This window comes from Sinohyriopsis cumingii, unplaced genomic scaffold (assembly GCF_028554795.1).
Source record: "Sinohyriopsis cumingii isolate HCF-2022 unplaced genomic scaffold, ASM2855479v2 utg001397l, whole genome shotgun sequence".
Lineage (NCBI taxonomy): Eukaryota > Metazoa > Mollusca > Bivalvia > Unionida > Unionidae > Sinohyriopsis > Sinohyriopsis cumingii.
Window position 1 is genome coordinate 2,392,305 of NW_028315993.1, and position 15,916 is coordinate 2,408,220.

The 15,916-nt window shown below is 34.7% G+C and overlaps 1 protein-coding gene across 1 annotated transcript in view; it reads right to left on the reverse strand.

Annotated features, from left to right (window-relative positions):
* LOC149772544 (uncharacterized) overlaps positions 1-15,916 on the reverse strand; it is a 93,161-nt gene that overhangs the window by 21,087 nt on the left and 56,158 nt on the right. Inside the window, exon 5 of the mRNA XM_089947661.1 lies at positions 8,841-8,956. Within this exon, the coding sequence (XP_089803787.1) occupies positions 8,841-8,956 (116 nt within the window). The remainder of the gene's footprint in view (positions 1-8,840; positions 8,957-15,916) is intronic.

Sequence of the window (15,916 nt, forward strand, 5' to 3'; positions counted from 1 at the left end):
AATTGTGTGTACTTGAGGTCAAAGCATTCGAAATGAACCAAGTTGTACTCTGAGCTCATTGCCTCATACAGTACTGCATATGGTGGTTTATGTTTAACCGTACCTTAGCTATTTGAAAACATCATTTTTGGCAGCATTGAACAACCCAATTACTGTGAGTCCTATGGCTGTGTAGTTTCACCACAACCAAGGTAATTACTGAATGAAGTCTCACTGTATTATCACAAGTTTTGTCAGGAAGCTCTCCATTTATGGAGCCAGTCTTCAGCTGTTGAAACATAACACTGAATTATTCTTGCCCTTTGTTTTGTGATAGAATTGTTTTTCTACTGAACATCTGGTAATTTTTCTCTAAATCTTTCAGGGAATCCGATCAATGTCACATAATGCCATGTTACCAGAATGACTATAGTCTGCCTCAAATTATCCTTTTCTATAATTGAACAAATTCAACTATACATTGCCTTCATGAAAGCTGTTTGAGGATGGTAATGGTGTCTTCAAAGCTTTCGGACCAATTAGTCCACATGGAAAAAGGACTCTCAAGGATGTCAAAAAATGTTTTCGCATATGCACATAATCAGCATTGATTAGTTAAATCATTAAAGGCTGTCATTTTAGAGCAGAAGATAAAAAATAGAAAATCAGCAATGTTATTATTTCTCATTTTTTACAAATATCACACAGTATCTCCATTATAACTCAAAGGTATTTCTGTATTAACTTTGAATTTCTGTTGACTGAAACATAACAATGATTACAGCAAAAAGTAAGGGCAAAGATGTACATTGAACAGATTTGTTTTGAAGATGGTTGTCATCAACTGAAATTAATAGTTTCTTGTAATTTTTACTTTGAGAAAATGCCTCATAAAGATATAGGACACAAATGACACTGATGTAAAAGTATTAACACTAAGATATGACACACATGACACTGATGTAAAAGTATTAACACAAAGATATGACACAAATGGTACTGATGTAAAAGTATTAACACAAAGATATGACACAAATGACACTGATGTAAAAGTATTAACACAATGATATAGAACACAACGACGCTGACGTGAAAGTATTAACACAAAGATCTAGGACACAAATACAATGATGTGAAAGCGTTAACACAAATGATATAGGACACACACAACACTGCTATGAAAGCATTAACACAAAGATATAGAACACAACGACGCTGACGTGAAAGCATTAACACAAATATATAGGACACAAAAACAATGATCTGAAAGCATTAACACAAAGATACAGGACAAAAATGAAACTGATGTAAAAGCATAAACACAATTATATAGAACAAAAACAACACTGATGTGAAAGCATAAACACAAAGATATAGAACGCAAATGACACCGATGTAAAAGCATAAACACAAAGCTATAGGACAGGAATGACACTATTGTAAAAGCATAAAAACAAAGATACAGGACTCACACGACACTGTTGTGAAAGCATTAACACAAAGATATAGGACAAACATGACACTGTTGTCAAAGCATTAACATAAAAAGATCTAGGACACAAATGACACTGTTGTTAAAGCATTAACACAAAGATCTAGGATGCAAATGACACTGTTATGAAAACATTAAAACAAATATATAGGACACAAATGACAATGTTGTGAAAGCCTTAACACAAAGATCTAGGACAAAGGTGACACCGATGTGAAAGCATTAACACAGATATAGGACACAAATAACACTGGTGTAAAAGCATCAAGAAGTTTCCTCACATTCCTATGTGTGCATGTTCATGTTTTCCAATGCAGAAGAACAGAGTAAATATTGTTTTACAATGTAGAACACCAGAGTACGATATAACACCAGAGTACGATATAACAACAGAGTAAGATATTTACATATTAAAATATGATATAACAATATAGTAAGAACACAATCCAGTTGATGTGTAAGATATCAGTACACAATCCAGTTGATGTGCAAGATATCAGCACACAATCCAGTACACAATCCAGTTGATGTGTAAGATATCAGTACACAATCCAGTTCATGTGCAAGATATCAGTACACAATCCAGTTGGTGTGTAAGATATCAGTACACAATCCAGTTGCTGTGTAAGATATCAGTACACAATCCAGTTGATGTGCAATATATCAGCACACAATCCAGTTGTAAGATATCGATAAACAATTCAGATGTTGGGTATTGCCACTACCATAGAAAATTCAATAAATGACTTTAAAAATATCAATACACAATTCATACGCTGAGTATTGCCAATACTATAGTCAATTTGATTACTGACTTTTGAAAAATATCAATACAGAGTTTAGATGCTGAATATTGCCCATACTATAGCCAATTTAATAACTGACTTTTGATAGCTAAAACATCATTAAAGTTTACACTTCATATTTCTGTGCAAAGTAACTTCGTATGCTATATTGTAAGATAATTTGCAATGGGGATTTGTATGCTCTGTCTTAAGGTACTATTCAATGGGGATTTGTATGCTCTGTATTAAGGTATTTCTCAACTGGGATTTGTATGTTCTGTTTTAAGGTATCACTCAATGGGGATTTATATATTCTACATTAGGTATTTCTCAACTGTGATTTGTATGCTTTGTATTAAGGTATTATTCATTGGGGATTTGTATAACCTACACTAGGTATTTCTCAACTGGGATTTGTATGCTCTGTCTTAAGGTAATATTTAATGGGGATTTGCATACTCTAAATTATGTATTTCTCTGCTGGGATGAGTATACTGTCTTAAGGTATTATTCAATGGGGATTTGTATAATCTACATTAAGGTATTTCTCTGCTAGGATTTGTATACTGTCTTAAGGTAATATTCAATGGGGATTTGTATATTCTAAATTAGGTATTTCTCTGCTGGGATTTGTATACTGTCTTAAGGTATTATTCAATGGGAATTTGTATACTCTACCTTAATGTATTTCTGAATTGGGATTTCTATGTTCTGTATTAAGTTATTATTGAATTGGGATTTGTATGTTCTATCTTAAGGAATTTCTCAACTGTGATTTGTATGCTCTGTATTAAGGTAGTATTCATTGCAGGGCTCGAAATTAGCAGTAGTCCACTAGCCCGAGGCTAGCAGATTTCCTGTCAGACTAGTAACTTTCATAATGTTAATAGTTCGATGGGCTAGTCAGTTTCAGTTACCAATAGTCAGCATTTGTTTATGCCTTTCCCTAATAAAGACTTGACTTAGCAGATGTTCTGTAGAATCAAACAGTGGCCTTTATAAACACAGTCATAAAATATTAGCATGAGAAGATAAAGTCAATTTCTGACTCAGAATGGTGCGTTTCTATAATAAGAATCCATCCGATTTTGTCCATTTCACTTTACAGCGCAAATTATGGCCCTATCATTAACAATGGAAGTTTTGTAATTTATCCTAATTAATCTGATAATGAATTAAATGAAAAAATGACGTGGTATCACACTTTATTCACTCAACCACAGTAACAAACTACAAAGCTGTATACCACACATAAGAACATGGCAAAAACTATTCAAAGAAATTAGTTTGCATGTTGTGCTCACTACCCAAATGCTCCATCAGTCACAAACAGGAAACTACATATTTTACATTTCCATCGAAATATATATAAGAATTAAACCAATTTATTACGATTACGTTATTGACACAGCCTTTCCATACAGCTACTTTTTCTATGATGATAAGAAAAGTTTGTATATTTTTCCCTTACAAAAACAAACAAATAATTGAATACATGTGGAGATATCCAAGCAGACAGCCGTACATTTGTTGGGAATTAAAATCTCTGAGCATGGGCATCTAAGATTTGAAAATTTTCCACATTATTAATTTCAAAATTACACTGAGATTCGATTAATTAGGAACAATTACCAAACTTACGAGTTATGATACCGTAATTGGAGCTGTTAAATACAACTCGACGAGTGTCAGATGGCTTCGTTTGATGGGAACACACCTTTTCCAAGCTGAAACTAACACTATCTTCTGATGCTAATATTTTATAACATTGTTTACAATAGCCACTGCTTTGATCATGCAGAACATTTGCTAATATAAGTCTTTGTTAGGAAAAGGCCATTTAATTGTGGGAGGGGGTAAAGACACGTGTTTTGAAACATGTTTCTTGCTCTGACTGCCTTATATAAAGGACACTGTGCCATTCCTTTTCTTGCTTTAAATAATTTGCATCAGCTATACAGTAACTTCTCGTATTTCAAAACAAGGCACAATTCCCTCCTCATAAGACAGGCAAAATGTGGCATTTGATAGAAGGTGTTCAGCCATCAAAAAAAGATAAAGTTGAATGAAAATGATGAGGAATAATTCTTATGATAGGGAAAAGCGTAATGAAAAATTTCAGATGAAATGGACAAAAGACAGGAAATGGCTGAATTACGACGAGGAAAGGAACATTATGTGGTGTAACTGGTGTAAGCAATTCGCAAAAACAAACAGATAGCATCCAGTTTTGTTGCGGGTTGTTTGAACTTTAAAACTGAATTGGTAAACATACATGAAAGCTGTGTGACATTGTTTCGTGAACAGGACTGGTAAAGATTTGACAGGACTAGAAAATTTCTCAATATATAAGTTTTCTGGCTACAATGAAATTTGTGTTAAATTCGAGCCCTGTAATGAGGATTTGTATAATCTACATTAGATATTTCTCAACTGGGATTTGTATGCTGTCTTAAGGTATTATTCAATGGGGATTTGTATACTCTACATTAGGTATTTCTCAACTTGGATTTGTATGTTCTGTTTTAAGGTATTTCTCATCTGGGATTTGTATGTTGTTTTAAGGTATTATTCAATGGGGATTTGTATACGCTACATTAGGTATTTCTCAACTTGGATTTGTTTGTTCTATCTTAAGGTATCATTCCTATGGGAATTTTGTATACTCTACATTAAGGTATTTCTCAACAAATACTTGTATGTTCTGTCTCAAGGTATTTTTCAACTGGGATTTGTATGTTCTGTTTTAAGGTATTATTCAGTTGGGATTTGTATGTCCTGTATTAAGTCATTATTCAATGGGGATTTGTATACTCTGTCTTAAGGTATTATTCAATGGGGATTTGTATACTCTACATTAGATATTTCTCAACTGGGATTTGTATGTTCTGTCTTAAGGTATTTCTCAACTGGGATTTGTATATTCTGTTTTAAGGTATTATTCAATTGGGATTTGTATGTTCTGTTAGGTATTTCTCAACTGGGATTGATATGTTCTGTTTTAAGGTATTATTCAATGGGGATTTGTATGTTCTGTCTTAAGTATTTCTCAACTGGAATTTGTATGTTCTGTATTAAGTTATTCAATTGGGATTTGTATGCTCTGTCTTAATGTATTATTCAATGGGTATTTGCATTCCCTATTTTAAGGTGTTTCTCAAGCTGGATTTGTATAATCTGTCATAAGGTATTATTCAATGGGAATTTTGTATACTCTGAATTAAAGTATTTCTCAGTTGGGATTTGTATGTTCTGTATTAAGTTATTATTCAATTGGGATTTGTATGTTCTGTGTTAAGTTATTGTTCAATGGGGATTTTTATGCTTTATCTTAAGGTATTAGTCAATGGGGATTTGTATGCTCTACATTATGTATTTCTCAGCTGGGATTTGTATGCTCTGTTTCAAGGTATTATTCAATGGGGATTTGTATACTCTACATTATGTATTTCTCAACTGGGATTTGTACGTTCTGCAAGGTATTTCTCAACTGGGATTTGTATGGTCTGTCTTAAGGTATTTATCAACTGCGATTTATATGTTCTGTCTTAAGGTATTATTTAATGGCAATTTGCATACTCTACATTAAAGTATTTCTCACCTGGGATTTGTATGTTCTGTAAGGTATTTCTCAATTGGAATTTGTATGTTCTGTTTTAAGATATTATTCAATGGGGATTTGTATAAGCTACATTAGGTATTTGTCAACTGGGATTTGTATGTTCAGTCTTAAAGTATTTCTCTCCTGGGATTTGTATGTTCTGTCTTAAGGTATTATTCAATGGGAATTTGCATGCTCTACATTAAAATATTTATCAACTGAAATATGTATGCTCTGTCTTATGGTATTATTCAATGTGGATTTGGGAACTCTACATTAACGTATTTCTCAGCTGGGATTTTTATGTTATGTCTCAATGTATTATTCAATGGAAATTTGTATGTTCTGTCTTAAGGTATTATTCAATGGGGATTTTGCTGTTTGAAAGAACTATAGTAATTGCATTCATCATTTTTCATTCAGTATGACAAAATAAGAACCCTTTCTGTGCAAAAGAGGAAAGTTCCAAACTCATGAACCAAATTTTAGCCTGTAATTCAGTGTTTCCCAAACTTTTTTGTCTTGCAGTGCACCAGAAAGATTTATAAAATTTTCATGGCACACCTGAAAAGATTTAACAATTTTTGTGGTGAAGAACTTATTTACTTTTACATATATATTTAATTTTAAATTTAATGTGAAGGATGTGCCCGCTTTCCAGAGCAAAACAGATTGAAGTGAGGCTCCAATGTCGACAAATAAGCGCGCATTTCATCGTCGATTTTAAGAAATCTCTCTCTCTCTTTAGATTTGATTTCAGTCAATGCTGAAAATCCAAACTCATAAAACCACGAAGACACAAGTTGCAGAATTACTTTGCTTTAGAACTGATTGCAGGATATGACTTCTTGATTGAGATCCTAAACTCATCCAGAATCTTTTCGGGAAATGTTGACTGAAAAAATTTACAGTTTTTTAAATCGATGAGCTGTTCTTCTTCGGTTGTAAGATTTGTAGTTACGTTGTTTCCGAATGGATTGATCACCCATCCATATTCATCACTTGCATGTGATGGGAAGTAATGCTGCAGTGCCGATTGTAGGTCTCTCAGTGTGTCCAGAATTTCGACAATGAGATCTCGCACAAGTCTCGCGTTACAAAAGGAACCAATGAATGACAGACTGACTGAGATTGCGTTTTTTTATATGTTACATTCTTAACTTTTGCGACATTGATTTACCATTTCATTTTTCAATATGTTCAAGGTTTCAAAATGCTAGCATGTTTAAATACTTTTCAAAACTCTCAAGGCACACCTGCAAATCTTTCGCGGCACACTAGCGGCACACAGTTTGAGAATCACTCCTGTAATCTGACACAAAAAATTCTAACCCTTGGGTGTACTTTTCGTATCCTATCTCAGGCATATGAATCATTCTAATAATATAATTAGCCTGTAATTTGACGCAAAATTCTAACCCTTGGGGGTACTTTTCAGATCATATTTCATGCCTATGAATCATTCAAATATTTCTGTTGTTTTTCTTCTCAGAGCAGCTCACATTCCTTCACACATGTTGACTGTTGCACTGTATGAAACAAATCAACAGGGAAATAGTAAGAAATAGTTCAGTCTTAACACAGGGATGTCACAGACTACCCTTGTAGCAACGAATCTAAAAAACCTACCCAAAAAGCACGGATTCCTATTAGTAATGTCAATGGTTTAAAAAAGATGTAAATAAACAGTTTCCTAATGAAACTCAGAAAAACATTCATGATATGCTACATACTTGTCATTGCAGAAATAGATTATGCCTCTGTATGTCCAGCATGAATGTATGTAATTGTCAGTTGTTGTTGCAGGGTTTAACGCCATTTTTCAGCACACGATAGGCTATACATGGCGGCCAGTATTAATGGTGGAGGAAGAACCCAGGAAAACCCCGGAAAGAACCACTGGCAAGCTTTCTCACATACCCACATTGGCCGAATCCGAGACTCGATCCCATGCAGACAGAGGTCAGATGGCAGTGATCCATAACGGAGAGTGTTAGACCACTCGGCCCCCCTGTAATTGTCAGTAATGCCTGTAATTGTCAGTAATACCTGTCATTGTCAGCAATGTCTGTAATTGTCAGTAATTCATGTAATTGTCAGTAATTCATGTAATTGTCAGTAATGCATGCAATTGACAGTAATTTATGTAATTGTCAGTAATTCATGTAATTATCAGTAATGCCTCTAATTGTCGGTAATACCTGTAACTGTCAGTAATGTCTGTAATTCATGTAATTGTCAGTAATGCCTTTAATTGTCAATGATGCCTGTAATTGTCAACACTACCTGTAATTGTCAGTAATGCCTGTACTTGTCAGTAATGCCGGTAATGCGTGTATTTGTCAGTAATGCCTGTAGTTGTCAGTAATGTCAGTAATGCCTGTAATTGTCAATAATGCCTGTAATTGTCAGTAATGCTTGTAATTGTCAGTAATGCCTGTAATTATCAGTAATGCCTGTAATTATCAGTAATGCCTGGAATTGTCAGTAATGCCAGTAATGTGTGTATTTGTCAGTAATGCCTGTAATTGTCAGTAATGTCAGTAATGCCTGTAATTGTCAGTAAAGCCTGTAATTGTCAATAATGCCTGTAATTGTCAGTAATGCCTGAAATTATCAGTAATGCCTGTAATTATCAGTAATACCAGTAATGCGTGTATTTGTCAGTAATGCTTGTAATTGTCAATAATGCCTGTAATTGTCAGTAATGCCTGAAATTATCAGTAATACCTGTAACTGTGAGTAATGTCAGTAATGCCTGTAATTGTCAGTAATGCCTGTAATTGTCAATAATGCCTGTAATTGTTAGTAATGTCTGTAATTGTCAGTAAAGCCTGTAATTTTTACTAAAGCCTGTAATTTTTAGAAATGCCTGTAATTATCATCTTCTTGATCACTTTAACACCTGTGTCTTTGACTACAAGTAAAAAGAATTTGTCTCCTTTGTTAGGGAGAGAAAGAAAAGAAACAATGTTATTCTCACCTGAAGTGAAGAGTTGTGCCAATTTCACCCTGAAATCTTAGAAACAAATCCCTGTTTTCTGAGGTCATTTGAATTCCTGCCTTGTTTAAGCTTTCCTCAATAACCTGTTGAATTGGCTGAAGACATAAAAAATGTAATTTAGATTAATAAGACTCTTCTGTTAGCTTGATACATCATTTGACTTTGTAAATTGTAATGCCATGATCTATATTTGCTTCGATCATAATAACATAAAATACAGAAGTATAATTAATTTACCTCTTTTTAAATGGATGAGTTAATATTAATGTGCAGTCGTTAAAAATGTACACTACATGCATTGCATTTAACATGACAAAGACTTACTGAAAAATCTGTAATCTTATGAAAGTGTATTATTATGCCTTGCATTTCATTCGATAGACTTACTGTAAATGTGTAATCTTATGAAAGTGTATTAAATGCCTTGTATTTAATTTGACAAAGACCTATTGTAAATGTGAAATCTGTCAAAAGTGTATTGCATGCCTTGCACTTAATTTGAAAATGATTTACTGTAAATGTGTATACATACAAATGTGAATTACATGCCTTGAATCTAATATGAGAAATGCTTACTGTAGCTACAGACTATTATTATATAAATGTGAGAAAAACAAGTATTTATTGAAAGAAAAGGGATCCATATTGTATAAACGTCTCGTATTTCAAATATACTGATCTATTGGAAATTGCTACATCTTGTATACATGTAGCTTGTAATTACTAATATAAATGAGTATCATGTAAAGTTCATATAATTACTGAGGTAAAATAGGTTATAAAATCATGCAAGTTAATTACTGGAAGCTAAATAGTCAATTCTTACCATGTTAAAACTCTTATCTTAGACTTAGGTTGGACATTCGTGGATACTGTAAATGAGTGTTAAAGCACTGTAAATGAATGCTAAAGCACGTAAATGAGTGTTAAAACACTGTGTTGGACATTCATGGATACTGTAAATGAGTGTTAAAGCTCTGTAAATGAATGTTAAAGCACTGTGTTGGACTCTCATAGATACTGTAAATGAGTGTTAAAGCACTCTGTTGGACACTAATGGATACTGAAAATGAGTGTTAAAGCACTGAGTTGGACACTCATGGATACTGTAAATGAGTGCTAAAGCACTGTCTTGGATTCTCATGGATAATGAAAATGAGTGTAAAAGTGCTGTGTTGGACACTCATGGATACTGTAAATGAGTGTTAAAGCACTGTTTTTGACACTCATGGATACTGCAAATGAGAGTAAAAGCACTGTCTTGGTCATTCATGGATATTGTAAATGAGTGTCAAAGCACTGTCTTGGACATTCATGGATACTGCAAATGAGAGTAAAAGCACTGTCTTGGTCACTCATGGATACTGTAAATGGGTGATAAAGCACTGTTGGACACTCATGGATACTGTAAATGAGTGTTAAAGCACTGTTTTTGACACTCATGGATACTGCAAATGAGAGTAAAAGCACTGTCTTGGTCATTCATGGATACTGTAAATGGGTGTTAAAACACTGTTTTTGACACTCATGGATATTGTAAATGAGTGTTAAAGCACTGTGTTGGACATTCATCGATACTGCAAATGAGAGCAAAAGCACTGTCTTGGTCACTCATGGATACTGTAAATGAGTGATAAAGCACTGTTACTGACACTCATGGATACTGTAAATGTGTGTTAAAGCACTGTGTTGGACACTCATGGATGTTGTAAATGAGTGCTAAAGCACTGTTGGACACTCATGGATACTGTAAATGAATGTTAAAGCACTGTTGGACACTCGTGGATACTGTACATGAGTGTTAAAGCACTGTGTTGGACACGCATGGATGTTGTAAATGAGTGTTAAAGCACTGTTGGACACTCATGGATACTGTAAACGAGTGTTAAAGCACTGTGTTGGACACCCATGGATACTGTAAAATTAGTGTTAAAGCACTGTGTTGGACACTCATGGATGTTGTAAATGAGTGTTAAAGCACTGTGATGGACACTCATGGATACTGTAAATGAGTGTTAAAGCACTGCTGGACACTCATGGATAATGTAAATGAGTGTTAAGTCACTATGTTGGACACTAATGTATACTACAAATGAGTGTTAAAGTACTGTTGGACACTCATGGATACTGTAAATGAGTGTTACAGCACTGTGGTCGACACTCATGGATGTTGTAAATGAGTGTTAAAGCACTGTGTTGGACACATGGATGTTGCAAATGAGTGTTAAAGCACTGTGTTGGACACTCATTGATATTGTAAATGAGTGTTAAAGCACTGTTTTTGACACTCATGGATGTTGTAAACGAGTGTTAAAGGACTGTGTTGGACACTCATGGATGTTGTAAATGAGTGTTAAAGCACTGTGTTGGACACTCATGGATACTGTAAATGAGTGTTAAAGCACTGTTAGACACTCGTGGATGTTGTAAATGAGTGTTAAATAACTGTGTTGGACAGTCATTGATGCTGTAAACGAGTGTTAAAGCACTGTGTTGGACACTCATAGATGCTGTAAATGAGTGTTAAAGCACTGTGTTGGACACTCATGGATGCTGTAAACGAGTGTTAAAGTACCGTGTTGGAGCACATTAATACTGTGATATAACACTAAAAGTTCATAAGCAAAGAGAAAAAACATTTCTAGTTCAAATTTCTACAAGAATCTGCTTAACCTTGCTAATGTGGAAGCAATATATTTATGAATGATGTCTCCCAGCTCTGTTTCCAGGACCCATATATTTAAGGTCAAACAGAACCCCCATCTGTATGCAAATACCATAAAAATATGGACCAGAACAGCTGTTTCCAGGACCCATATATTTAAGGTCAAACAGAACCCCCATCTATATACAAATACAACAAAAATATGGACCTGGACAGCTGTTTCCAGGACCTATATATTTAAGGTTAAACAGAACCCCCATCTGTATAAAAATAACATAATAATATAGACCAGAACATGACATCTATCAGATTTCAGGATATCATTAATCATGTGCTGATAATAGAAGATATAGTATGATATAGTGGCCAAAACATAATGTCTTTGCGCTATAACAGTACATCAGCCAAGCAAGCAATTCAACAGGCTTATTTGACTGGGAACATCTGCTGTCAACAGCAGAGGTTGATGTAAAAATAATATGGTGTATGTTCAATATTAGCAGCAGTCTAGCAGCTGTCTCATATATTGCTGATGCTAATAAATATTTATTTATATATATATGGGGGCATATTAATTAGAATAAAGTCCATCAATACTAATATGCTGAATTTTCCAATTGGAGAATTTATTTTCCATAGGAGTATAATATCACATGCTGATATGCATCTGCTATAACATAGCCATCACAGGACACTCATTGAATGCATGTATAAGTTACTGGACATTTGATTTTCTGGTGGGGGTGTGGGGGTACAATTTGCTATTAAGCTATTTTCTTTTCTTTTGTATCATAATGATTAAATTTATTTCAAATAACAGGATGGATTTATGTTCCTGTAAATCAGATCATGATATTTTTTCCAGCTATTGACAGATGGATGTATCTTTTAAAGTCAGACGCCAACCCAAGGCAAATGCATTGTTGGTCCAATATAGAACTGCTGTATCCTGTGGTACATATCGCAGCATATTCAGAAGTACGGATGTACAATATATAATTGCTGTATGGTGTGGTAAATATCGCAGTATATTCAGAAATACTGTTGTACAATATAGTGTGATATCCAGCTCAACAAGGAGGGGGCTTAATATGACTGGTGGTAATCTACATAACGCGGAAATATCAAAACAAAGCCTGACATTTTTGTCCATTTTGCCTTCAACCTATTAAAAGGACACCAAGAAATTGGTTTGTGAATTAAACTCAAGAATAAATAATAAATAAAGTATAGAAAACTAAATTACCAACAGATAGATAGCTCTCCAGCATGTATAGATAAACATGTAATGACATACCCTCCTGTCCTCTGTGTGTGTATGTGTGTGTGTGTGTGTGTGATTTGGAAATTACGAACAGATAGATTGCTCTACAGCATGTACAGAAAAAACATATATTGACATACCTTCCTGTCCTGTGTGTGTATGTGTGCGATTTAGATTTTTGATGTAGCTTTAACAATTCTTCAGTCATAGCGCTACGATATATGCAGAGTGGCAGTTTATAGTGATGTCTAGGACTGGAGCATCATGCCATAGACATGTAGGATGATATTCCACCCAGTCACATTATCCTGACACCAGGCCGACCAGTCCTCTTAATGCTGAGTGCCAAGCGAGTTAGCTGTTAGTACAATTTTTATAAGTCTTTGCTATGACTCAGCCGGGGATCCGACCCACGTTCTCCAGCATCCGAGCAGACGCTCTAAAAACTAGACCACCCTAGCAGTCACGTGTCCTGTTTGTACCCCCCTACCGGTTTTAAATAAAAATGCACAAAATTTGGTGATTTCATCCATTAATTTATAAGTTCTAACTCGATTGGTGCCATTTCTTTGCGTTTCAGAACGAATGAAGTTCTCAATGTAAAAAACAGAAAGACTGCTCATTATCCTTGTCTTGTTTCAACATCAGTCCATTTCAGTAATAACTATGCAATGTCTACTTATAATATTTCTAAAACAAACTGAACAAATAATAAGGAAAAACTACTATATACATGTGTTCAAAAATATGTGAATTCCTAAGATGGTGAATGGAATCAAAACACAGACTTGCCCAAGTAAATATGGTGACCTTGTTAATAAAATAACTCGAATTGGATTAGAATCCATACTTTGTTTCAGTGACTTTAAAGTAAGTTTCTTCATTATAAGACTATTGTAAATAAATAATCACGCATAATCCGAATTTTGGAAAAAAAATAAAGCCTGGAAGAAGGATGGTTGTTGTTGTTGTTGTTGTGGGGTTTAACGCCATTTTTCAGCACACGATATGCTATGCATGGTGTCCAGTATTAATGGTGGAGGAAGAACCCGGAAAACCCGAGGAAGAACTACTGACCCACGAGAAGCTACTGGCAAACTTTCTCACATACCCACATTAGCCGAATCCTGGACTCGAACCCAAGCAGACAGCAGAGATGGCAGCGATCCGTAACAGAGAGCGCTTTAGACCACTCGGCCACTCGGGGCCCCGGAAGGAGAAGGGTCAGCTTATCTGCGGGTCTGAACAATTTTAAAGCTTTTTTGTCTCGATTACTGGTATTTATTGTTATTGTCGATCGCCTAATAATGCCACATGGCTCATATGATATGTGCTGTCATGAAGTGAAACAAATATCTTCTAGGATAATGAATGGAACATGTATTATAGTACTTGACGTCTATTTGACAGACGTCCATTCACTAGTAAATACATCCATACACGTTAGTTGGAGGGGGCAACCAGACATATACAACCTAACCTATCCAAAAAAATAAAAGCTTTTTTTATGTGTTTCTGTATTCCCCAAATGTATGTTGCTTGTTTAATTTTATAAAAAAAATTTTGAATTGAAAATTTATTTAGAAATATTTTGGTTAGGGTATTTCTACGGTTCCCTAGTGTTTCTATAGGGTTGTTCATCCGGGTGAGGTTTCTCACATACTCAGAATTCCTTCCCTAGTTTCCACAGTTGCTATGTATATGTGCTATATTGTGTGTATGCTCTATATTGTTTTAGTGTTGGGACAGCATTCAGATATCAGATTTTTTACCCAGTTGTCCTGTCATTCATTGGATATAATCTCCATTGATGTATGTTTAAATTTTTATCTCGATTTCGAATTTTGGCGAGTAGAACGGTGTAATAATTATGATAATAAATTAAAATCCTTTGTGTTTTATGTGAGTGCTTTCTGTGTCATTTCCTCGCATTATTTAAACGAGATTGACTGTTCTCGAAATGGGTTCATACTTTCTTTCTCCCATCTCGAGCAGGTCATCTCTTATTTATGTAACAGCCAAAGTTACCAAAATATTTTAAAGAATCCCTCGAGAGTGAGGTTTAGTAGACAACACAGTACGGGAGCTGTATAGTTAGAAAAGGGTAGAAGAGGTAGAAAATATTTAGAAATTAAAATCCTACTTCCTTATATGCTAAACCTTGTGTTGTGTGTGTCTGTTAAGTGTTCTATATGGAAGGTTTCCAAGCTCTTTCATGGGCCTGTTCACTTCGCGTGGCACCTGGTGACATAGCCCCAAGACATACTCGACCTGTACTTACCCTGTGTTCCTCCCTCTAAATTTCCTACGTTATGTTTCTTTTAAAATAAAGATATATAAATAATTTACACTAAATTTAGAAATTATGAAATAAAGGTAAGGCACTGTCCGCTGCGGGATCCAAGCCAGGGGTCAAGTATGAGGGAAAAAGGTCCGCTTTCATTAATCTAACCTTATGGGGTGATCTTCCCTTGCCCCTATCTCCCCTCTTCTTTTCACGCTTTCGTCAGCCCCGTCCAATAACAATTACCTCTCCACAAGCTTTCATCGTATCTATTATGAAATTTGTAATTTTTGTATAAAGTTTTCTTATCATAATTCCCGTCTAAGTATCGGATGTTTTGCGGTCTGTATATCTCTTTTTTACTTATTTCATTAATTATTTGCATTTTTTGAGTCTTCCTATTTTCGCACTGGAATATGGTGTGAACTTTGGTAAATGTGGGTTGTTTTTTGCACAGTGGGCATTGAGGCGGTACTCTGACCATATGCCGCCTCACTGCTACCTCTCCTGTCAAACACGCATCATGCATGCATTTGAAGAAGAGGCTTTGTATTTTAATGCAGATTAGTTTTATCCAGTGCCCACGAGCCCTTTTCCAGTTTACATGCATTTTCTCCATCTCTATATTGCTTTTTATCTTACAAGTAATGTCTTCTCTTATCCATTTGTAGGTGTTTTTTTCCATCAGATTCCCAAAGTTCTTTTTTGTCTCTATATTTAAGTAATAGGTCTTTGATACTCCTAAATCTTCTTGGTATTTCTAGTTGTTTCATTAGTTTATTATTTTGATATATGTCTTTTTTATGTTTCATTGAAAACCCAAACCAATATATATATACAAC